At 43.4% G+C, this 26,063-nt stretch overlaps 1 protein-coding gene across 10 annotated transcripts in view; it reads left to right on the top strand.

The window, feature by feature from the left end:
• The window catches only part of Spats2l (spermatogenesis associated serine rich 2 like), a 165,848-nt gene that overhangs the window by 37,977 nt on the left and 101,808 nt on the right, over nt 1-26,063 (top strand). For 7 of the 10 annotated variants that reach the window (XM_055616708.1, XM_055616707.1, XM_055616701.1 and 4 more), the window contains exon 2: nt 17,825-17,909. The exons of the other annotated variants lie outside the window; for them this stretch is intronic. In XM_055616708.1, the coding sequence (XP_055472683.1) occupies nt 17,872-17,909 (38 nt within the window). In that variant the 5' untranslated portion in view covers nt 17,825-17,871. The remainder of the gene's footprint in view (nt 1-17,824; nt 17,910-26,063) is intronic. 10 annotated transcript variants of the gene reach the window in all.

Raw genomic sequence — 26,063 nt, 5'->3', positions numbered from 1 at the left:
GGGGGGGGGGAGGAGGAGGAGGAGGAGGAGGAGGAGGAGGAGGAGATCCACAATTTATTTGGGCTTTCTTCCTGTCCCTACCCTACCCTACCTAGATCCATTCCAACACCATGACGCTGCTACTCATGGGAGACAAACCCGCTGAATTCCTGATACGCACAAGCCACCAAGTGATAAAAACACATGTTAATAAGAACTCACATTGTCTATAGACACTCAGACTAGCCAGCTCTGAAATATTATCCCTAATCTTCTTGAAAGAGAGATGTTCAAAAGATGTAGCTATTTCTCACTTGTTGACTAAGTTACTTTTTTTCCAGAGAACTTTCTGGGAAGGGGAACATAGCTGAGAATGGCTCAGTGTTTCATGGAACTTTAGCCATTTGGTGGGAAGCAGTTGAAACAAATCTCAACCAAAAATTCACTCCTACCAGAAAGTAAAATTACGCCAGTTGTTAACCCTAGCAACCTCCTGGGCGCTTCCATCTGTAGTGAGGAGGCCTCTGTCTGTTTCAACCCCTGCACTGGGTTTAGTCAGCAAGGCAAGATATACTAGATTTTCCTCATCAATCACCCTGCACCATTTTCATGGTTAAGGCAACCCATTTATCCCATGCCTAAAAATAAAACTTCAGAATATGGACAAAATTCAAAGAAATGTATATATAAAATGTCATGCTGAAAACCTATTATCTTGTGTGCTAGTTTAAGAAACATTTTGAAAAGTTTAAATATATAAATTCAGATGGCTTCACAGTGAATATAGAGGCAGACCATTAACAGAACACAGCCAGCAAATGGGTCTGCCCATCCTGTCACCTGTGAAAGGACATTCATAGGAGGGTCTTGTTCCACGAGTAAAGAAACCCATAGTGTGACCCACTGTAAAAATAAGAGATGACCCTGCCATTTCAGGCCTGGGGTTTCCACCCCAGTGAATTCAAGGGTTGGATCTGGCCGTTTCCTGGCTCTCTCCTAGTTCTGAACCTGAGCAGCGGCAGTCTTCAAAGGGCATTCACCATTGCCTCCATCGCATTGGCTAACTCCTTGTGTCTGTGGCTCCTCTTCTCCACCTCTTACCTCTGCTGGCCCAATAAACCTCTGTTTTCTTGTATATTTTTCTTTTCTTGTGTCACACTATGTAATTTCCGGGAAAATCTCATTTTGACAATCTCTGTATCCTCCAATGTATGATGTATCTTTGTGACTCCTGAAGAAGAAATTTTAAAGGCAGCTACTTCCATTATTCTCCAATTTTAAAAGCTATCCCCTGGGCACTAAATGTCAATTCAGAGAATTCTACATTTGTTATCATTTCTAACCTAGCCAATAGTAATCCAAGCCATAATTTGAAACAGAGTGATTCTTGCCTGGAGACAGTGGACTCATAAATATACAGGTTGATTTATTCCTGTAATTTAAGAAGATATTAGGATTTTTAACATTTTTGGGACATTTCATTCAGTAAATTGAATATACAAGATTGAGCTAATGCATGTGCTTACAGACCTTGCATTTTTAATTGTAGATAGGATATTTTTAAATCAAATAACAATTTCAATTGAAGCTACTGTGAAATGAGCCAGGTTACTAACTCAAGAAAGATTTTACAAATCAAATACTTGTATGTTTGATTTAATTAGTTTAATTTATAGACTCTCAAATATGTCATTCCCTTTTTCTATGTGTGAAATATCTGCCTGTTCTCCACAATAAGCATAGAAAATCCAACCCGGAGAGGCACAGAGAAAGCCACTGTGAAAGCTGCCTGCCCATGGCATGTTTGGTCTTACTTCTTGCTGTAACAAACTTTAGTCCATGAAAAGCCCACTGGCTCTCCCCTCCCTGGCAGTCAGCAATGGTCAACACAGAAAGTTTTGCATGAGGCAAAAGTTTTCAGGAAACATCTTCAGTGACAGTTTGATGAGCTGCATCCTCAACTTCCTCTTTGTTCCTTTCTGAGCTCTACATTATCGTAAGATGACTGAGACAGAATAGGTTCCATTAAATGTGCTTTGTTCAAGAGAAATGAACAAGAAAGAGAAGACTCGTTTTCTTCACAATTTAAACAACTTATATTTGCCTGTCCTGATTGCCCGTTTAGGACTGCATTCAACCATAACTGAGATGCGTGGAATGAAGTGTTCACTGTGGGTCATGTAACTTACCTGAGGGCCCTGATTGCTGGTATCGTCACTGGGTTTCCCAAACAACATTAGTACTTCTATGGCTAGTGGAAGCAAGATGGATGGGTACTTTTCCCAAGCCACAAATACCCTCTCATCACGTTAGTCTTGAATTACTGTAGTCACTAGAAATCTGGGTAAACTGATTGCCTGGTTTGTGAAGCTACATAAACAACGACCCAGGCATCAGATGCATATACGGTAAGTTAAGTGGGAAGCCGGAAGCTGCATCATTAATCCAGATTAGATATCAAAATATATTTCTTTTCGTTTTCCAAAGTAACGTCTTAGGAACGCGTGGTGAAGTTTTCCTTTCTCATTACCGCTCTCCAAAAGGATCAATCAAAAGTTAGTAAACAAACTGTTTCAAACTCACAGTAACTGTGTTTTCCAATATAGCTTGCTGATGTAGCAGAGACCGTTGTTCCTGAACATAAAGTTGTATAATACGTTAGAGCTAAATGAAGTTTAAAACGGCTTGTGATAAACCCTGAAAATGTAATGCTCTAAAATAGGAACGTCAGCAGGCTGTCTATTATGTAACCATAATACTAGTGTTATGAGTTTAGATGGATGAGTTACAGAGTGATGACAAAAAGGCCGTTGTCTTTCTTTGGTATGAGGGAGCATGTGAAAGCAATTTTGAGGTGATTGACTGTAGAGACATGTTGGGATATGGTGACAACAGGATGGAGGATGAAGGCCACAGTTCTGAAGCTGTTCGGTGACCCTCAGTTAGCTTTGGGCAAGGCAGCGTCTAGTAGAAATCATTAGTGAATCTTCAGAATGCCCCCTGCCCCTTCAGTCGAAAGTCCCGTTGTGTTGATTCTCTGAACTGTGGGGTAATGTCCTTAGACAGTGAACTGGGGGAAGAGTTTCTTCAGTGACCAGGGCTCATCTAACGGGGCTGGGACAGCAGAGCCTGAATGGAAGAATTTGGTGAAATAGAAAGGCAGAGTGTGGTCCTGCCATGTGCTGGACATGTGACTCATGAGTTCCTGATTACCGTGGCTCTGGGAGATAGGCACATGGGAGACTAATGGGAAAAGGTACTTGATGCGTCCAGCCTAGTGCTATAATCTGCCCCAAGCTTTTCATGCATGCCAATCAGCATTGCTTCAGAGCTCATCTTTGGAGGAGCGTGTTGGGTTTTTCACCTTTCCCCCTTTGTTTCATTTTAGGGGAAATTTAAACCTACTACGTGTGAGGAAGCTGAGTTTGGGTCAGTGTCAATCCTGAAAATGCTTTCGCTCTATGAGAGCAATGGGTTAGGATGGTTAGAGCTTTCTGCCAATTCTTGGATCATGTCCTAGACCTTGGGTGCATGCTTGTTACTGCATTCCATCCGAGAGTGTTACCCACTTGCTGTAGAAGGACTTCAAGAAGTGATCGTGACCCTTTGGTTTACAAGTGAGGCCTGGAAAGGAAAAGTGAATTAAAGGCCACGTCAAGAGGCAGTGACACAGGCTGGAAGTGAGACCAAAGTTTCCTGTGAAAATGATGGTGCTAGCCACTAAATTGCATTGCACATTCTAAGAATCATCCCTCCCGGTCCCCTTTCAATCAACAATTTTATCCAACCAGGGGAGGATAGTTTTTTGTTTTTTGGTTTGTTTGTTTGTTTGTTTGTTTGTTTTCAAATTCAAGTTGTCAGAAGCCAACTATCCCTTCTCAAAATGTCAGTATTTATGAGTCTTCTGACTGTGGCCACTCAGTTTCTCAGGAATGCTGTCTTCATCTCCCTATGTAGGAGGCATCCAAGAGTACTCTTCCTTTTAGACTGAGAGTCAGAGAAGGGTTGGGGAGCTCTTTGTTCATGCCTAGACTTCTTTCCCAACCTTCATTTAGTGCCTTCCCTGAACAGAGCCTCCACATGGCTTCTAGCCTGATGGGTTCAGTCTTTCTGGAAAATAAATCCTTCATGTCCCCGCAGGGATAGAAAAGGGCGGTTGGCTGGCTGCCCTGAGCAGGGCAGATCGGATACCTTTCTGGGGTTTGGGACAGGGGGACCCCATGTTGGCCTTCGTAGTTTTGTCTACAGATCCTTGTGTCTGTTTCCTAAGGATAGTGGGTTAGCCTCAGCTATTTTCAGCTTATGCTTATCTAATTTGGCTTTGGAAGGAAGCAGAGACCCAGACATCATTGTCCCACTGTAGTAAGAACCTGGGCTGAGCATGGTTATTTGTGTGTTTGCTCATCTATTTCCATTTATTTGCTTGTGAAATGTTAGGCCTTCAGCAGTGCAGAGAACGAGTAAGGGAAATCTGAGCTCGTATATGCAAAGAGTTACCATGCGTGAAGATCACACCATATGCTCAGGCACTGCCGAGAGCCTTCAGGAAAAAAAAATTATCTCAGGTTTTGTGTTATCACCAAAAATTAACCTCACAGCATGGTTCATGATCAGACTTAGGAAAGTGTTTTGAAACTGAAGCATATAGCTAAGCAGTCTCTGGGTGAAAATCGGGGCCACCAGCGCTTGCAGGTGGCAGTAGCAAGCATCCTTGTCAGTGTTTGTGTTTTCAGATCCTCTAACAGGCAACAGGAAGCTGTCCTCCAAGTGTGTTCACACTGGGAACAAATGTTTGCTAAGTGAATAGACTGAATGGATGGGAGAAGTTGTGGCTACCGCCATGTGTTTGCAGTAAAAGCATTCACAGTATTTAAAAAAAAAAAAAAAAACTCTTCAAAATCCTAAGAATTAAAATGAAACAAATTTGCACCTGTTTTATTTTTGCCAAGAACAAAATTTTTTTTCTTGAAAAATAAAAATACACTCACCTGTCAGTAACTTTTCCCCAGCACCTGATATATTTTTGTTACCACTGCATTATTCCTGGTATTCTGACTTGTGTAATTGTTAGCAAAGGGATTCATCTAATACAGTATTCAGAGTTGATGACTGATTTACATAGCCTTAGGCTGTGAAGGATGGGGCAGTAAAATTTTCATATTTGCCTCTCCCCCCTGCAGTGAGGGCTTATTGATGGAGCCTTTAGTTTTGAGGCCGCCTCAATTCCACCTTGAGCTAGCATAGATAACAGTGATGAGTTTGGCAGTAGCATTGGCTCCAGTGTGACGTCTTCCTCCTCTGCACCTCCTTATTCAGGAGACACTAGAGCCTGGCCACGTCCTAGGTTTGGTTGTAAATCCCCCGCCTCTTGGCACAGTTCGTAAGAGGGTCCAAACTCCATTTGCCATTTCAGGTCCATCATATCGACCTAGATCTGTGTTCAGTTGATAACTGCTTTGCCTTTGAATGAATCCTGGCCAGGCTCTGTATCCTTTATTAGATGAATGTTTCCCCTGTATGCATGTGCATGCCTGGTGCCCACAGAGGCCGGAAGAGGGTGTCAGATCCCCTAGAACTGGAGTTGCAAACGGTTGAGAGTGCCAGTGTGTGTGCTGGAGACTAAAGCCATCTCCTCTGCAAGGGCAGCCAGTGCCCTTCATCACTGAGCCATCTCTCCGTCCCCGTTTACACTCTGATGCATCACCTTTCTACTTTAAATAATGTCCCATTTCAGTGTACCTCTTGATCTTACATGTATGCCCTTGAACAAAGAACCAGAGATTACTAGTGCGTTCTTGGACCCTACCCTGTGTACAGGCCCCACTGTGGGACAGTGTTTCCTGGTTTTGAACCAAGAGAGACACTTGCTTCATTTGTGTTCTGAGTTTGTTTGCTTGTGTGAGCAGACTGATGATTGGAGGACTATAGAGAGACATAGAAAGACCTAAAGTGAGTTTTGCAGACTCTCTATAAAGTAAAATAAATAAAATAGAATAAAAAATTTTGGTTTTGAGACCACTGTATACCCAGCAAAAGCTAACAGGTAAAGGGGGAAGGGGTAAGCAGTGTTTTTTTTTTCTCTTTGTTTCAATAATTATCCAAGATACCTGGCTTAACTAGTCACCCACACTATAGATCTGTCTCTTTGGCCTGTGCACAGGCATCTCAGGATGTTCTTGTGGGTCTCCTGCTGTTTTCCTTTTAAGAGGCTTTGGCTTTAAATAGCTGGATTTAATGGCAGGAACCCTCAGCCTCTTTTCCCTAAGGCCCCTTTCCACTGCTCCCTCAAAGGGAAAGCATTCTTAATTTCTCCCTGTCTGTGTTGACGATAGAACAGCCAGCTGCAGGGTGACTCAGTGCTGGCATACCTGAATTCAGGGCTTGACTCCACAGACAATTCCTCTCCTCTTCTGCAGCCTGGTGGGCCAGGGAAGCAGAGAAGGTTAAAGGGTAATGAATTTCTCTAGAGTGATAAGCTACATTCCAAGTGGATTTACAGCACAAAAACCTGTGTGTTTGAGGGGGGAAATGAAAAAGGGGGGAGGACGTACACACACACACACACACACAGATACACAAGCACAGCCATCTAAGGAGAGCTGTCCCAGGTGTTCTCTAAGCCACATCTAATTGCAGCATCTAGCAAGAGGATCTACCTTCTGTGCATGGTTCTTTAGAGCTTGGAGCACTCTTGCTCCAAAGATGCTCTTCCCAGTATGTTCAGGACTGTTGTACAGTTCCAGCTGGCCCCTTTCAGTTCCCTTCCTGATCAAAGTACACAAGATTTTTCCAAATATCTTGATTCCAGACTTTTCAACCTAGGGGAGCAACAGAATGGGGATGGAAAGTCTAGTCTGGAAACCACATCTGAGGATGGTTGTGGGAAAGGAAACTTGGCCCCATTTAAACCTTGCTAAAGCAGCAAAATCGCTTCATTGAAATGTGGGGTCTTGATTGCACAGCTCAAGAGGAGGCCCCTTGTCTGTACTCCAGTAGATGTATTTGGTGAATCTTAAAGGCTATGTCATTGCTATCTGCTAATCAAGGGCCAGAACCAGCCCACACACATCTGCCTCTCTCTCCTGTTGGTTGTTATGGAAAAAAAAAAAAAAAAACAACTCAGCTTTTTTAGATGAAGTCACTTCCAGTATTGCAGAAAGCAAGATCAAATGGATGTGGGTCCCGGATAGTTTCACCTCCTATAAACCCTTTCCTATCTTCCACTCACAATAGACAGGATGCCCTCCTAGTTTTCAGATGCTAAATGTTTGTGTCGCCATATTACCTCTTAAAGAAAGAAACCTTGTCTCAGTTTAGCTTATCCCTTGAAGTAAGGGGGAGGGCGGCTGCAGATATTTGCTATTCAGACCCATTCTCATTTGCCCTTAAAAACTAAATACACAATTAACTGTACTGAACAATGACTTTTGTAAGTACTGGGCAATAGTTCTGAATAGAAATAGTCACTGTTACTGAAGGGAGCTTGCTTTTGAAAGGAACTCATTTCACAAAGCCTGTAAGAAAATTCCAGGCCATATTCTCACATCATATCCATGGGAACTACAGTTGCTTGATGTCAGAAGAGGCTTAAATGGAATGAAACATTTGCCTTGGGAGTTTGTTCTGAGAGCAGTTGCTTTAGAAGGCATTTTGGAGCTAACCTAAGCTTAACTAATCATGTGCAATTATGTGCCTATGTCCATAATTTTGACGATGTGAGTCATTAGCTCAAACCTTGTCTTCCATCCCATGGAGAACAGATGCATTGGCTAAAAACAAGAGTTTTCTATGATAGCTCTGTTCTCAGTGGGAAAGTATGTTGGTGTTTCCTGCTTTTGTGCAGTGGGGTGATTTTGACCTTTGCCTACATTCCTTGATGGAATCTTGATGGATAATTACACATGCAATTATCGCCAGTAAAGAATTAGGAGATGCTTCATCCAGCTTTTCTTACCAGCTTTGCTCCTGTGCCTCCCAGGCCACCGCCAAAACCAAGACTGATTACCGCCAAGGGGTCTTGTTACTCTGCTGTCCTCCCGCTTTGGTGACCATTTGTAGAAAATGCACATAGCTTTTGCTTCTGACGGTATTTCAAAGTGCTTTCTGGGTGTACACCAGGAAATACTTCCAATTCGAGAGAAAACAGCCACAAGAGTGTTAGTTCTTTGCTGTAACAAACCAGCTCCCAGCATCAAAGGCACACCTTTGACATCTTGCAGGGGTAGTGTTTCATAGCTAAACATGACATTTAGGAAATGTCAGCTGTGAATGACTTTTTAGAGAATTGTTGTAAAGTCTGGTTGGATATTCCTACAGTCTCCGACTTACAAGAGCTCAACAAACAAGTTTCCCCGTAGACACAATAGGAGGCTACCCCTCCTCCCTCCTCCCTCCTCCCTCTTTCTTCTTCTTCCCTCTCTCCCTCCTCCTTCTCTCCTTCCTCCCTCTTCTTTCTCTCTCCTTCCTTTCTCTCTCCCTCCTCCCTCGCTCCCTTCTTTCTCTTTACCTCCTCCCTCCCTCCTCCCTTTTTCCTCCTACCTCTCTCCTTCCTTCCTCTCTTCCTTTTTCCTCTCTTCCTCCTTCTCTCCCTCCTCCCTCTTTCTTCTTCCTCTCTCCCTCCTCCCTCCCTCCTCCTTTCCTCCCTCCTCCCTCTCCCTTCTTCCTCTTTCCCTCCTTCCTCTCTCCTTCCTTCCTTTCTACCTCCTCCCTCTCTCCCTCTTTGCTTCCTCCCTCCTCCTTCTCTTCTTCCTCTCTCCCTCCTTCTCTCCCTCCTCTCTCTTCCTCCGTTCTTTCTCCCTCCTTCCCTCTCTCTCTTGCGGGGGGGGGGGGCCCTTTTCTCTTTCCTTTCTACCTTTCCACTCCTCACTGTGGCAGCCCTTTAGTGTGAGCCCGTGAGCACTGCTGTGGAAACTCTCGGGAAGAGTCAGCCCTTCTTGGAACACCATGACTTCTAAGGTTAAGAACTAGAGGTGGGAAGTAGACACAGTCAGGAGATGATCCCAGGGGTAGGTGGTAAGTAGCACCAGGTATGGCGTGCCAAGATTTTTTCTTTCTAGTAGGTTATGATTCTTTTGGACTTATTTAACTTTCTATAAAAATCAGATGTTTATAAAAGAGAAAAAGAAAAAAATCCCTTTTCATTGAGGTGTTGACATGAATTGGGCCATGCTACTGACCACACCTACACACACAGACACAGGCATGTTCTCAAATCAGTACATGTGTTCAGCAGTTTATATTTCATTGTTTGTAAAAGATTTGCACACGGGCATTTGGTCCCTGTAGTTTCTGTACAAAGGATGGAACCAGGACTCAGAGAACTTGAAATATTCCAGTTGCTAAAAGCAAGGCTGTGAGCTCCAAGTTTAAATTCTGAACTGTGCTCTGCTTCCATTCTGTACTGCGCTGTGCGGCCCTTTGTGCCTTTTTAAACAGAGAGGCAAACACATTTGCAGACGATTGGCAAACAGAATATAACTCAGAGCATCTCCAGCCACCTCCAGCTTTAACATTCGGCTGTTCTGTAAGATCCTTGTATGTATAGGAAGGTTGAAAATTAGATGAGGCTTAGGCAGAGTTCTTTATTTCCAGTTCTTTAGACTGATACGATTGTATTGCCTGTATAACGCACTAAAACTCGTCTCTTAAGACTTTACATCTGAGGGCTGGGGAGGTGGTTCAGTGCTTGAGAGTACTTGTTGTATAAGCATGGAGAGCTGAATTTGAGTTTCAGACACCCACATAGAAGCTGAACATAGTTGCACAGGGGGAGGGGGAGGAGGGAGCCTGACACTGGAGGGAGCTCCCTGGCCAGCTAGCCAAGCCGAGCTGGTGGGACTGAGGCTTGGGGACTCAAGGAAATAAGCAGTGAGTGGTAGAAGAGAACACCAATGTCCTTTTCTGGCCTCCACATGTGTATGAATGAGAATACTACCCCCACACATGTGGACACACATATACCACACATGTGCATATCACACGCCCACACACATTTTATGTTCTATTTATAGACCTAAGCCCACACGAATAGTGTTTTTATGCCTGTGGTTTTTTGAATGACTCACCCGGTATATTCTTGGTAAGTGAGCATTTTTATCTATAATATTTTATTGGTGTTCCATACCAGAAAACAAACTCATTAAATATATTAAATATTTGCGTGTGGGGGCCTTTCTAATGAAAGTCTAGATAGCATCGTTCTGAAAGTGATAAGCACGTGGCAAAGCCCGACATGTGAGCACCTTACATGGGCCTGTTTAAGGAGTACTAATGACACTGGTAGAGTGTCCCTCTGACCGAGCAAACAATGGGAGCATCATAACACATGAACTAGCACCATTATCTGAGGTAGAAAAAAAGCCTCACATTTTGCATAAATCCAGAAGTAAAAACGGTTTCAAGAAAAAAAAAAAAGTGTTAAGAAGTATATTTAGCTTAGAAGGAGGGGAAGAAAAAAAAAAAAAACAAAACAAGTGATCATGAACACTGCTTTTTTTTCCCCCTCCCAAAGTATAAAAACAGTTTCCATTCTTTGATGCCATGATGTCATGCTCTGAGTGAGATACAGTGAAGGAGATGGAATCATACAAATGAAAGATAAATTTGTTATCAACTGACTTAACCGGAAGTAAAAATCTGGAGACTGCTTGGTAAAGAACTTATGAAGCCTTAATAATCATGGAATTATCATTCTCGAGGATATAGATGGATTTTGTTGGAATGAAAACTATTGTATCATTTCCATCTTCACAGACACTGAATTTCATGAGTTTCGTCTTAGTTTGGGTTGGGCTTTTCTCGGACATGTACTTAGCCATCTGTTCTGCCTCTGGAGAGGCCACTACAGTCCAAATGGTGCTTCGTGGTTCAAGCTGTGAGCTCTGCTGCAGTCCTCCACACACCTGGCTGACTAATAGAACTGCTGAGAAGGAAAGCCAGACTCACTGTGTCATTAAATGCTGCCCTGCCTCCCAAACACTGGCAGAAGTTAGAGGCTCAGGCCCTCAGCTCCGCCTGTTATTTTCTTTGGAGACAGGCAGGAGTTATGAAGACCAATGATTTCTGCCATTGAAAAAAAGAAACTTAGTGAAGAGAAAGCAATTATACAACTCACATGTTTTTTTTGTCATTCTTGTTAAATGCCCACTTTTCTTAGTCTAAACAAGAATTGAACAGCCAACCCAGACCAAATTTCCTTTTCCATACCTCAATTCTTCCTGGCCAGGCGTTAAAACACAGTTGGTTTTTATTTATGTAGCGAGGGAAAAAACAAAACAAAACTATTCTCATTTCACATTGACTGAATATGGCGCCTGGGTTTAGGTTTAGATCAATTTGCATTGGAGTAGACCATCAGAACACTCCCTGTGAAACGGCATTGGGTTTTGAAGTCTATTTTAGAGCATGGTTGTGCCTCTCCTACTGTACTGGAAATGTCATCCTGGAAGATGACAAGGTAAAGCAGCTTGTGGCTGAAGGCACCCAGACACACACAGTTGCTTACCGGCCGAGACTCGAACAGCCCTGCCCTCATGCGGAGCAGCGTTGCTGTCAGTTACCAAGCACTCCTGCCGCAGCCGTGTGCCAAAAGCTTCCTGGACCGACTAAGCGAATAAATGGTGTGGTCTGGATTAAATAATATCTGCCTCAGAGCAAAGTGCTGGCGACCGGCAGGAGACCAGATGGCAGGTGTATTTTCTGCAGAGCCCTATTTGGAAAGTAAGCTTTGTGCAGTTTTTGCTCATTTCTTACCATCTTAGACCATTTTTGAAATAAATCGTTGAAGAATCTAGCACATCAAAAACAAGTGTGCAGGCCCAGGCCCATCGTGTAAGTGGGCACAGAACCGGCTTCTTGATGGGCCTGGATTTTCTTTTTCTGCAGCTCTGTAATGACCTATCCCCCTCATCCCATCTCACCTTAACCCAGAGGTAACCCACAAAACTGAAAATACAGTGAAGGTATTTTAAAATACAGGAAAAATCTGCCTGAAGCAGCCCACAAATGTATTACTGGTCTCTATCTGGTGGTTGATTAGAAAATTTGCTTACACTCAGAAACCCAGCACATGTTCATAGCACACACACAAAGGGAATGCTTCCCCATTTCAAGGCAGAGAAGCACTGAAATTGCTTCTTCCAGCAAACCTTCAAGATTTACCCTGTCTCCTGTACTAAAGATGCAGTCTTTGGAAAGTAAGATGAACTCCAGGCTTTTAAGTAGAAGCAAAGAAACATCAGCTCATACTGGGATTGCTTAGCATAGAAAACCAGCATGGAAACTTTCAGAAATCACTTAGGGTTGTGAGTTTTGCAAGCGGCAGGATCATCTGGCATCTGAGATAGCATCTTCCTTCATACCTTACTGGCTGGCAGGGCCTTGTTATGTTTGTTCTAGTAGACCCCCACTTTCCCACTTCCTTCTTCCCTTGCTGCTTTATCAGGTAGACTTTTGAGCAATTTCAGTCAACCCCAAGTCATTCTATCCACAGTGTATATTGCTTTCAGGTTGATCTTTATAAAGCTTTGACATGACTTTGTTTCTAATTTTAGATGTCCAGCGATTCCCTATCGTCCTATAGCCAACCAAATCCAGATTTCTGTGTTTCCGTCTCATGTTATAGGATTGAACCAACCTCCACTCTCTTCAAATCACTGACTTTGTTTGCTACTATTCTACAGCATGTTCGTGCCCTTGGCAGTGTGATGGAAGCCAGGCTCTATCCCATCTCTGTTGATAAGTCTGCTCTTGAACAGGGTGTTTCAAAATGAGTCTCCCCTGGAACACCCTGGCCCCTCCTTCTCACTCTGCAAGTCCTACCTATCCAGCTGTTACTGACTCGAGTCCCACACTCTTGTTCAAGTGGAAGTCTCTTGACAGTGCATGGTGATGGACTCAAGGCATGGCATGGCCTGAGCTGCTCTGGACTACTCCAGCCCTTCAGTTCCTCTTCTTGCTTGGGCAGCATACTTACAGTCTGGACCAGTGGCCTCCAGGATGGTGTGTAAGAAAACCACTGGGCTGCCACAAGAACACATCAGCACTTAACACTGACGTTTTTCACATATTTTCAATTTCCATCTGAATAGTTCTATAAAGTACAAGACATAGTCATACTGAAATACATATTTGACATTTATAAATAACATGTATGTAGTGGGCCCTCTATTCTATGGGTTTAACCAACTGTTAAATCAAAAACACCCAGAAAAAAAAAAGCCTGCTGAAATTATATAGATTTTTTTTTTCCTGGTCATTATTCTCTAAATGATACAGTGTAACAATTTTCTACATAGCATTTATGTTTGTTAGGTGGTATAGCTAATCTAGATGATTTAATGTATACCAAAAATTCTATAGGTTATAATCAAACACCATATTATTTTCTATAAGGAACTTGAGTGTCCATGGATTTTGGAGTCCTGGGATGAGAATCTCACTGATACTGAATATATTGAATGATTCTGCCTCCTTCCTCCCTTCATCCATCCCTCTTTCCCTCCTTCCCTCTCTCTCCTTCCCTCCCCTCCCCTTCCTCATGTGTATGTATTCCACGTCCAGGCACTATAGTGAATGATGAAAACCTGCAGAGTGGCAATGTCAGAACAATCTCATTGGAGTTTCAGGGACCCAGCAAACTGCCCACCTACATCCATTAATTCTCTTATTCACAAATTATTTAGTGATGTCCCACAGCGTGCCACGCAGTGTGGAGACAGAGGAAGTGAGCAAGAGGAGACTAATTGTCACTTTTTTTATCTGGTAGATGTTTTACTAGAAGATGTGGCTTCAGAGCTGGGTATTACTAAAATAATTCCTCCCCAGGGGAAGACATAAGCAGTGTCTATCCCTTCTCCCAGGTCCCAGCAATAAAAGAAGGCACGGCACAACTCCACCAAAGTTCCTTCCAGGGAACTTATGAGTTTATTGAACTTCCTTGCAGAACATAGGTGAGGAGTGTAGGTACTCTCTCCTAAAAGGCCACACCTACCTACCGCAGCAGGGATGAGGGCTTCCCAGTTGGAGGCTATGGATGGGGTCTCCACTCCAGTCTCCTGCCGCTTTCATACAGAACTGCAGCCATTCCCCCAGGCACTGTGCCATTAAGGTCAAGTTGGCTGCATATACCAATGTGGAGGAAGTAGCCAGATTCTCAGGCCTTGTGACTCTCCACTCTGCCCTGAGGGGATGTGAACAGACATCAGGCCTAGCTGAGATACTCTCTTGCAAGTTGGTTCAGCAGAACTCCCGAAGATGGTGGCAGTTGCATGGTTTGGAGGTCAGTCATGTACAACATGGGGCCGGGAAGATTTGCAAGTACTTTACCCCTGCGTAGGGCAGATACGTTGTGGACAAAGGGGCATTGCACCCCGTTTTCTACAATTTTTGTTTCTAACCAGGCTCAGAGCCTATACTTCGAACTACTTTAAGGCCAAGAACAAGTGAGACAGACACAGGCTTCGCAGGCAAAGTGAGGGGAGAGTTAGTAGGAGCATGACAGGTTTACTCTTTCAAACGCACCTATGAACCAAGCAGGAGAGAAAACTGGTATCAGGGGCCCAGCAGTGTCCGAGCGATGTGCGTTCCTCCCTGGTAAGTAATCCTCTCTGCTTAGCTTTTATTGCGTTCTAATACTGTTTTCCGGAGGTTCAAATGTACCTGCCCCAAACAAAGGACACCGTTTCTCTTCTCAAAAGGACTAACAGGATTCACGGGACCCAGTATTAGGGTCAGCAGACTTGTGTTCAGTGAAAATGTATACATTCTGAAGCCCAGGGCTCTGCTGTTCGATGCCCTTCCACTGTGAGTGTGTGTGTGTGTGTGTGTGTGTGTGTGTGTGTGTGTGTGTGTGTGCACGCTCATGAGCATATGTATGCATACCCATGCTCACCTCTATCTGTCTGTCTTTAACATGGCATAGCTGTTAATGTTATCTGAACACACATTCTGAAGCCTCTCTCTACCGCCACCCCTGCCCACCTACACGCGCCTAGACACAGAATAAGTACATACCCTTCCTACCACACTTTGCCGACTCTGACACAGTGTAGAACTGGCACGGTCACATGAAACAAAGGGCAGAGAAACAAAAACCTTGTTTCTAGCTGCTGGTAAGCAAAAAACAAATTCAGCGGGAGAGGGGGGAGGAAGAGAAAGTGAAAAGGAAAGAAGGGTGAGTGGGTGAGGAGTAAAGAGACTGGAATCACATTTAAACCAAGAAGCTCAGACCCCTGCATGAAAAAGCTTTCCCGAGTCACCTGCTCTGTCAGGGAAGAACGCTAATTCTGTGGAAAATGAGAATCTGTCCGGTTAGAAAGTATCTACAGAGGAAGACTCAATAACTGAAGTGATGAAGCATGCATTCAGGGCGCTCTTACCCAGCGCTTTTAGTTGTACACTGTGTCCTTTCCAGATGGTCCCTCACCTCCCTTGGTCAGGAATAGTAGTCTTAAGTTCGTGACTAGGTGTGTGACCCAACAAGTCAGTCCTGTGCCACCACAAGCTTTTTGGGGATACGTGTTTGGGGATACACCTTTCTCGATCTTGTCTGTCATTTGCACACCCTACTTTAATGGTGGAAATTAAACACAGGAATTATTTGATGTTTTCTTGTGCTTCTATATACGTATCCCCAAGATTCAGGTTTTTTAAAACACTGTAACGGTAATTTAAAATCAGTTCCTTGCCTCTCTGTGTAAGCAATTCAGAGTGTCAGGACATGTGTGTACAGACGTTGAGAGCATCCAGCCTTATCCAAAGGCTCATGAATGATGGAAATCCCGGGAGGCTGATGTGGGAAATTTTGGAGTTAAGTATTGCTTGGGTTATTGATTTGGTTGCTGTAACAGAAGACAAATAGCAGTGACCTAAAAACAAGCCAGCCAGTCTCTCTGTAGTGTAATAAGCTGAGCATTTTGATGGGGGAAGCCCTATGATGATAGGACCCAGACATCTTCTGTCAGCTGCTGGCTGCACTTTCTGGCTTCCATTTCAAGGTCTTGCCCCAACACTGGAGGGGAGTACCTAAAGGAAGTGGAATGCCCTTCCTTCCAAAGGTGCCTAGAATCCTGCAGATCACTTCCCCTCACATCCCCTTGACCAGAACATGCCGCCGGCCCTATGGAGTTGCAAGGGGACTGAGAACCATGGTTTTGACCTGAGAAATGCCTTCTAGCTGTTGATAAGCAAAACCAGATTCCATGGAGAAAACGAAAGCACGAGAGGGAGAGGCGGAGGTCGAGGGGGTAAGGAGGGAAGAAGACATTTGAAGCACATGTCAAGCCAAGAAGCCTGGGTCTCTGAATAGAAGGCAAGAATAGATACTGGGACAACAGTTCACTCTGCCTCCGGCTTTACTGGGCTGAGCTGTGAAGCATGTTTTGACCCAGAGTTCAGCGAGGGGACTTGTAAACAAAACGGAAAATGCCTTAGGATGTAGAGTAGGAGAAAAATCTTCTATGTAGTAGGAGCTTGGGATTGCAAATTTGTGCATCTCAGATCTCAACACTTGTGGCAAGATAAGCTCTCTCCAACTTAAAAAAAGAACTGGGAAATAGCTTAGTTGGCCTGCAACGTGCTTGAGTGCAAGAGTAAGGATCGGAGTTCAACCACTAGGACCCGCCATGTGAAAGACCAGACAAGGCAGTGCATGCCTATAATCCCAGTGTGGGGAGATGAAGACGGGGGGGGGGGGGGTTCCTGAGGCTCACCAAGCAGCCAAAGTAGCCTAGTTAGTGAGCCCCGGACCCCTGGGAAAGACCCTGTCTCAAACCAAGAAACAAATAATTTAAAAAACAACCAAGGCTGGCTCCTGAGAAATGATACCTGAGGTTGACCTCTGGCCTTCACACATGTGCATCCACATTGGCTCTCTCTCTCTCTCTCTCTCTCTCTCTCTCTCTCTCTCTCTTTCACACACACACACACACACACACGCATGCACACACACACAGGAACAGGGGTGCTGGGGACAGGGAGAGGGAGACAGAGAATCGTAATTTGTACAGATACCTATTGCTACTATACACTTGAATCAAAGTAAATTTTCCAGGTGACAATCTCAGACTTACTAAGTTCTGCTTAAAACCACTGTCACTTCTTCATGTGTGATTCTAGGCCACACAAACCTTGCTGCGCCTCGGCCCAGATCGTCCTCAGAGTCTAGGCTCCACTTCCATGAAAGGGACAGTATAGGATAGACTTGAGTAGACGGGAGGCCTGTAATGATCACAATTAAGCTTTCAGCGCTGGTGAATGAGAAACCTGTGGTTTAAAAAGAAAAAAAAAAAAAGAAATGTGCTACTGCCACCAACACCATATTGTAAAATGAGTGTCTCTTTAAGAATGTCTGCTCCAGGAAAATAACCATAAAGAGATGCTCTGCTGCATACAGTACCGCACAGACTCCATCTGAGACTTGCCGTTTGTTTACTTGATTAGCCGAGCGCTTTTCCTTGTTAGTGTCCACATTCATCCTTTTCAATTATTACTCTGCTTCTCATCTTGCCCTGACAAGACCAACCTGGATTTTGACAGTCAGGATGATTTTTATCCATTTAAGCTGCTGGAAGCAAAAATCTGGTTTTGCCCATCACTTTCATTATTAGGAAAAGCAATAAAACCAGGCTGGAATTAGATCAAGGCTATCTGTGATTTTTGCTAGGAAAAAAAAAATAAACATGCATCTCCACCTTCATATTGGGTTAATTTCAACCTCTAAGAGGTATTAAAAGCTACCTGTACGAGTGTGATTCTGAGCAGGTCATTTACTTGACCACTGAAGGAATAATCTAACGATGGCAGCTCACATGAGTTGAGTGGTTAATACACCCCTTTTCTTCCCCAGGTTCTGTGGTCAGAGCTGAAAGCCCTGGTTAGACCCACCGCAAGTACATGGCTGGAACACAGGAAATTGGAGCTTCGGCGAACAAGTAAACTGTCCCTGTTCACTTTGCTGTCCCTGTCCCATTTAGATAGATTATGTGTTTTGTACAGGAGTGATCCTTGCTGCCAAGGACATAAAAACGGGTTGGTGGGGAGTGGAAAAATCAGCAATCGTGATTAAGGTTGGAGAGGGACGTGGCAAGAGAAAGATGGTCAGAGATAAGGTAGAGGAAAGATGGAGGCACAAGCCAAGGGCCGTAGCAGGGTGGCATCAGGAACCCGGGAGAGCTATAGCGTCAGTTCTTCAGAGCTTCAGGGAAGGACATGTGACTCTGGTCCTTAGAACTGAGATGTTTTGCACCAGGTTTATACTGATTTGTTACAGCATTCCTAGGAAACGCATGTGCTCAGTTCTCTGTCCAGTTCTGTGTGACCAGGATGATCCATGGCTCCTGGCGGCTGCAAACACTAGAGTAGAGTAGCTCACAAAACTGCTGGCAGAGGGGCAAGGTGTTCCTACCTGCAAGGCCTGAACGTGGGGACACATAGCGCTGCAGTCAGCTCTTACATTGGCCTTGACACTTTAAAGGGACTTCACAAATCTCCCCTCAGATTCATCTTCTATTGATGCTGTATTTCAGCTCTCAGAATACATTTTTTTTTTCTGGAAAGTTCCTTCTGAGGCCTTCCATGTACTTCGGTAGCTCCTTTCTCAAAGCAGTTTTCCCCTCTCTTCTCCTTTTCCTTTGGAGACGTTTCTGGCAACTTTGTTGGGGAGTGTGGAGAGGCTGAGGAGGGGTGTTCTCAGCAGAGGCGTGAAGTGTCAGCCTCCTGGAACCCAGGTAAGGAAGGGGAGGTCCCAGGAGACGCTGCCCTTCCAGAGCAGTAGTTACTAGGTCAGGACCTGGCTGGCTAGGAAGAATAAACTTTATGACTTTTTCTTTTAACTAACGGGAAGTTCTTGGGTGTATGAGACTCAGAAAGTCTCTTAATAGGCCACCCTTCACAGTCCCATGTCCTGACTTGCCTGTGGCCAGTGATAGCTTGGGAGCAGGGCCTGGGGCAAGTGAGCTGAAGGTCGCAGTCCTGTCTCTACTGTGCTGAGCCACATTTATGCAACTTTGTTCTGTCAGGGAAAGAAAGCAGCACAAACAGGCTTTCCACTATCTGAGGGCTAATCCTGTGTGAGTTTGCAGCCGTCATCTAGCCTTCCGACCACCATGAAACAGCAGTAGGTAGGACTGCCCCTGTCTACAGCCAAGGACCAAGGGTGTCACTGCAGGCCTGGCTGGAGCAGCAGCGGAGCAGCAGACTGCGTGGAGTTGCTGCTGGCCAAAGGCCTGTGCTGGACCTTTCAAACCTGTGGTTGAACAGTCCTCTCTACCCTGGCCTCTCTGAGCTCAGAACTGACTAGAGTATACAGTGATAAGGGTTGACAAAGTTTTAATGTGGATGTTAGAACAAACTAAAATCTTATTTGTTAAGCTTTGAGTATTAGTTTCTTTTCATAGTTGTGTTTTTCCCTTTTCCCTTGTTACCACGTCCCACTCTCTGATGAAGTCAAGGCCCAGCTTAGATCTAGAAGCTCTCCTTGGCTTCCTAGGCTCCGCTTTCTGTGCCCCTTCACACAGAATGCTCTAAGAAAACATTGTGCTTCCTCCATAATAGCATACCCTGTGTGGGTTCTGTGCCCTACCTGGTAAGCCTCAGCAGCATTTCCCCAGGGTCTGTAGTGTGTTCATTTTCCCTCAGATAGTTCCCAGCACGGGCTTGCCTGTGGGGAGATGCTTACCGAAATCTTCCTGAATGAGAAACTCAAGAACAGAAGACATCCTCAGCTCCCGGCTCTGTCACTTTCTCACTGTTCCTACCATGTGGCTTTGAATAGCTTCCTTAACTGAGAAACTTAGGGTCCAAGTGTTTTCATTTGTAAAGAGAAAAGTTTGGGGAGGACAAAAATTTTTTTTCAGGAAATGCTGAAATGAGAATATTATAAATAAGGTGTAAAATGCTAATGCAGCTCATTGCCTGTCCCGGACTCATAAGTCGGAGGTTGTACCCTGCAAACTGTGGGTTGAGAGCATTGTAGATTTCTTTTCTCCAATGTGAATTGATGCATTCACTCCACCCACTCATACCCATTAAGAGTCAACCTATTTATGTGTTTAATAGTCACACCTATTTATGTGTTTATTATTCTGTCCTTGGCCCAAGACTTCCTTCCTACAAGGTACTCTCTACATTTCTACTAATAGGAGGCAGCTGTTAGCAATGCATTCTGCTATGTCCACTTTTTGTATGAATGCTCATCTTTACTTTTATTTTTTAGAAAAGAGGGTCGATGAGAGCTTTTTCTATACTGAGGTTTTTTTCAGGTGATCATAATTCGGTGAACTATGGTAGAAGAACAGTGTCAAATGGAAAAAAAATCTGCAGGTATTGACCATCCGTGAACCTGCATTAATAATACACATAATTAACTATGTGGAATAGTTGCTATGGAGATGAAAGGAGGGACTTACCGTTAGTGTAACAGTAGAGAACGTGTGAGTTTCCGTTGTAAATAGTCAAAATAGCTCACGCATGGTGGCTGCTGGCTCCAGAGTAGAGGAGCCTGTGTCAGCCTAAAAGACTAGATTCGAATCTCACATTTTAGAGGTTGTTCCCTCTAGGAGTCCTAAAGATATGGCCTTAGGAACCAGAATATTACCATGCTCTAGGCACATCTCACTAGTAAATTAAAAATACTTAGCTGTTTCATTAATACTTTATACATATAATAAAGAGGTAATTGGCGAAGAATTCTTAAAGGGTATAATTAATTTGTCTTAAAATTTGCTCTATATTTTATGTCAATTGTGACAAATTGAAGATTCAAAAATAAACTAATTTTTTTTATTGTTTTGGTTTTTCAAGACAGGGTTTCTCTGTGTAGCCTTGGCTGTCCTGAGTTCACTCTGTAGACCAGGCTGGCCTCGAACACACAGAGATCTGCCTGCCTCTGCCTCCCAGAGTGCTAGGATTAAAGGTGTGTGCCACCACAGCCCAGCTTCAAATTATTTTTTAATCTTAGTGTAGAGGCTTTCATTTTTGGAACACACTGTCACTATGTTGTTCAGTCTGGCCTTGAACTCCTGGACACAGGTGTTCCTTTTGTTTCAGCTTCCTGTGTTGCTGGAAATTCTCTCAGGCATGTTCTACCATAATAAGCTATCTTATTGCAAAATCTCAACATTTTTGAAATGATAATATTGGATGATAAAACAGTAGTGTTATAAATAAATTCACTACAAATAAAATTTAGTTTATATTTAATTGAATGTTTTGTTGCCTAGTGTAGAATTTCTTTTATCTTCGAACAAAACTTAGTTGGCACAACTATTATGCTAATAAGTGAGTTGGGGCCCCTCCCCTGTGACCTCCTGCTTATTTAGCAGCAGGCACAAACACTCTGACCCTGCTGACTCAGCAAAGCACACTTCCGGGTCAGGTAGCTGTGACCTCATGTGGACAGAGCACATTCTGTTAATAGCACACCAAGCAAACAGTAAAGACAAATAGATTTATTGTTTTTCTGCAGACAACTTATTCTGCAATCAAATCCCAGCCAATAAAAACTGATTTGATGACTCAGGTACTTGGTAGAAAAACCTTGATGAAAAGCTACACTTTCTAAGAAAACAAGAGGATGGCTTTATCTTCATCTCATTGAAAACAGGCTATAGTGTGTTGAGAAGGAGCTTTTGCACTTGGTTATACATACATTACTAAAAGTGGGCTACGGAAATTAAGAAAGTCACGTTTGTGTTCATGTGTCTTGGTCCTTAAAGGGAATTCCTTTCTTTCTTTGTGTATTTTCTTATTTTATTTATTTTGAGACAAGGTCTCCTGCAGCTCAGGCATGCATTGAACATTGTATGTAATGGAAGATGCCCTGAAACCCATGCTCTTGTTTTACCTGGGTGCTAGGATGACAGAGTGCAGGATGCCTGGCTGATACTGCTTATTTTTATGCTACAGATGGAAATGTGCAATTAGAGCTTAAATCCTAAAAGACCATAGTCGCATCAGTGATCGACAGAGAGATATTACAGACTTGGCTGTTTTCTTTCAAAATGTTACTTATTTTAGTTATTCAAGAAAATGATTTTTAATTGATGGGGGGTAATGAGGGATGTGCGTTATAAATAGTGTGTTTCTTTGTCTATTAGCTGTGATTTTTAAAATTTACTATACTTAGTTTGATATTAGAAATACATAACAAAACTATTGCCAGTATGAAGACAATGAGAAAACCGGATTTAAATAATCTCCCTTGAAATACAAGGTTAATGGTAGAGCTTAGAATAAACTTGAAAGAAGGCTCTGGATGAGCAGAGTGGGCTGTTCACAAGGAACAGAAATTCACACCTGCCTCAGAGACATGAGGACCCAGAAGCCAAGGGACACAGTCTTGTTGAAGTAAAAAGGAAGACGAAACCACCATACCCAGCTTTTCATACCTACTAAGCACTTAATAATGAGTTTTGAGTGAATAAATGAACTTTAGACTATTCAGCCCTATCAAGCATTGGATAATTTACTTTTTGATACAGCATACAAAAATGACACAGGGGTAATAACTCAGAGTGATGAAAGACCTAAGCTACTTAGACACCTACTGCAAGTCTTATTCGTGTTTAAATGAGAACAGGGTCCCAGGTACCAATTTGCCTCTCTGACATTTTCATCTCTAGGAAAAGTAAAGGAAATGAATGGAGCTGCTATTCGGATCTAATTTTAACCAAGAAGAGATTGGCTGGTGGAATAGAAGTAGAGGAAGCTTTATCCATTTATTCAATAAATAGGTATTGGGTGTCTGGCGGTCAGTTTAGCTTTTCGCTTTTGTGATAACCATGAAGCCTATGATGGATACAGTCCAATGTACTACATATTCCAAGTATTTCAGAGAAGTGAGAGATAGGCGTTTAGAGCCCGAGAGTCTAAGATTTAGAGACTGCTAAAGAAATAGACACTCAGCCCCTAACATTCAGATTAGACTCTTCCGTATACCCCTGAACTTCTTCAAGTGCACCCTGAAAAATCCAGTGTTGTGCAGCATACAGTTCGCCCTTGTTCCCACTCTGTTTGGTGTGAAACTTGAAGCTTCAAATGGCAACACTGCATCTATTATCGGATTGTTGTGTCCTTGGCAAGTACAACAGAAAGTGCAGTGTAAACCCATAAGTTATTTATGTATAAAAGTAGTCAGGAAACAACAAGGAGCCTCCAATAACGTAAGTGTGAGGTCTGTTCCCAGTTTTCAGAGACGACTCACATGCTCACACCCATATGCACACTACCAGTCTAACGTTCTGGGATTCTTTGGTGAGCAGAATTCTAGCTGTGATCATTTCAAAAAGGAAGAAGAAAGGAGATGGCTGCAAATGGCACAATCGTATTAATTCAGAACCAAAATGAGCCTTTAAAGCAGTGTGCAAGGGAAGACAAATAAGCAAGAATAAATACCAGAGACAGTAAATTCTCTTAGAATATTGTCAAGAGACCTAGGGTATCCTGTGTGCCAAGATATTGTAAGAAATTCTAAAAACAACAAGAGAAATTGAAAAATCTGGCAGGGAACTATCCCAGCAGGAAGTGAAGTTGACAAAATAAGCCAGATGTAGAAAATGGAATGCACGTGACTTTGAGTGTATTATACGTGTTTTCACTAATGGCGTGGTTACCGTTTTCAGTCAGGTCTGGAATGCTGTTCCTGTTGTCCTTTCTTATTATGGGATTCTGTTTTATTGTCGTAAAGAAAAGAATCAGAAAGGGACAAGACCTCTAATGAGAAAAGCAAGAGAGTGAAGCCATTCTCCCACTTAAAGCTCTCATCATTCTCGCTTGTTAACGGGGCTATGATTTCCCACGGGCTGAGGAGAAAAAAGAAGGTAAGGAACTACTAGGTCCTCACAGCCACTAACATGAGCCCCTCAGCCCCTCATCATGGGTGGGGTCTGCCGTGAAAGTTCTGACTTGGGCTTTGCCCACCTGTCACAGATCAACTCCAGCTAGTCTGGGAGGATTTCAGAAAGAAATCCAAAGTCGAAAGAGGGTCAAAAAGAGAGAATATAAAATTCTGTCCAGATGTTAGAAATTAATTGTGAAGACAGAAAACACTCTGAAAACAAAGCAATGATCATTAGCCACAAAGAGAAGGTTAAACGGGACTAAGTCATTCTCCTGTTTAGTAAAATAATTAGAATGAGAAATAAAGACAATGCGGCAGGTAGGGTGCATGTGAATTTTCATTGAGGTCATTCTCTCAGCACCTCAGGATTTCATAGTGACAGTGTATGAAATGAATAGCAACCGCAAAATTGATGCCCAACTAGAATTGTGTAACCCAACCCAGAGTTGGTGTGGCTGCAGAGGATGGCCTTTGTAGCCATGGACTTCTTTTTATTAGTGATGGAAGTGCTAAACTTGATGGAAACAATGGCAGAGGCAGATTGTCACTGAACCCATGTCACCAGCATCCTGTGTGCCCTTCTCCTTTTGACCTCACGCCAGCCCTCTGCAGTCGGTGCTCCTTTCTCCTCACTTTCTAATGAAGTAAATCAGAACAGCTAATGTCCTCAAGGTTATAGAGCTTCTAAGTAGCCAAGTTGATTCAAGCCCAGGCTGTCTACTTAATGGTGTAAGTGACTTAAATTATATCCTTCCGCCGGTGAACGACCAGGGTGAAATGGACAGCTAAAGTGGAAAGTTATAGATTTGATCCCCCAAAGAACACTAACAGACTTGAAAGATACGCCAAATGAATTTGGGCCAAATATAAACTCATGCACTTCTGTGACCAAAAATATCAAGTGCAAAAGTCAGGAGTCCATGACATGAACAGGTCTTGGAGACCGGGGCTGTGGGATGGTTATGGCCAGTGAGTGGAGTGATGTGATTATCAATGAAATCAATCTGAAGCTGCATTTGATTTTTGTAAGTAATCCATTTTAATGAATTCTTTGAGAATTTCATGTAGCATTCCTCTATCGGGTTCTTTCCTAGACCCCACCTCCATTTGGGATCCTCTTTTTTAAAAATGTTTTTAAAGGACACTATCCTGCCACAGATATCCTGGTCCTCTCTTATAATCTTTCTGCCCCATCTTCTGCCATGTTCCTCGAGCCTTTGTGTAGGGGTCGTGCTCTGAGTATCGTTAGTTGGGACTGGGCACTCCGTAGCCAGTTGATCTCTGCCTTTTGGCCAGTTGTGGCTTTCTGTAATGGTCTCCATCTGCTGCATAAAGTAGCTTCTTGGATGAGGGCTGAGAGAAGGTATTTAGACATTAGCACTGGTTTAGGAAACTGCATTCGCAGTTTCTCCTTTAGGCTCTGTGGCCTCACCTGCCACAGGTGAGGCTAAATTTACAGTGTCAGGCATGAATTCCCGCCTATCGCTCAGGTCCTAAGTTCAACGCGGCGGCTGTTGGTTACCCCCGGGGCTGTTAGTGCCGCAGTTGCACCTTTCAGAATATTTAAGCAACATTTTAAAAAGAACAAAGCTCTAGGATGAATGAACAAGAAATGGGTGAGCCCTTAAATTGGAATGCCTTCATGTCTGATGAAAAGAAATGCGTTCTATTAAAAATAATTTAAGGATTTATATTTTCCTGTTCCAGCTTCCTTTATTACGTGAAATGATTCTGTACTAGATTAGAGGAGGCACACTTAAGGTGAATCTAGGTTTGAGAGGAGTGCTGGGACTTCAGGATGTCTGAAAACAGGCCTGTGGCATTGCCTAGGAAGTGGCAGAGAGGCAATTACCCCAGCCTGTCTCCTCCCTCAGCTGTCAGCAAGAGTGCACTTGCCCCGAGCTTTGGGAATCTACTGTGGTTTTGTTTGTTGACTAAGGCCATGATGGCCACTGAATGAGGATGCTGAGGTAGGAATTCACTTGTAGGTAAGGGAAAAAAGGGACTGCTTGGTCCTTCCAACTCCAGGATTCTGTAAGAGTGGGCAGTAGCCGTCTCTCTGGGAAACTAGTGAAGGATGAGCACTGAGTTAAGGATTAAAGCTGCACTGACTTCTGGGAAAGTTGAGTCCTGGAGATGTCAAGAGTTGGGCTGGACCAGAAGTCAAACCAGTGTCTGCCAAAATGTGTGTCTGACAGAAAGCTTTGTGTCCTCTGGTGATAGTTTTCTTTAGATTTGCTTCAAATGA

This window comes from Psammomys obesus, unplaced genomic scaffold (genome assembly GCF_907164565.1).
Source record: "Psammomys obesus unplaced genomic scaffold, mPsaObe1.curated_primary_1811, whole genome shotgun sequence".
Lineage (NCBI taxonomy): Eukaryota > Metazoa > Chordata > Mammalia > Rodentia > Muridae > Psammomys > Psammomys obesus.
Note: the sequence above shows the minus strand (reverse complement) of the source record. Positions and strands in the feature narration are given on the sequence as shown.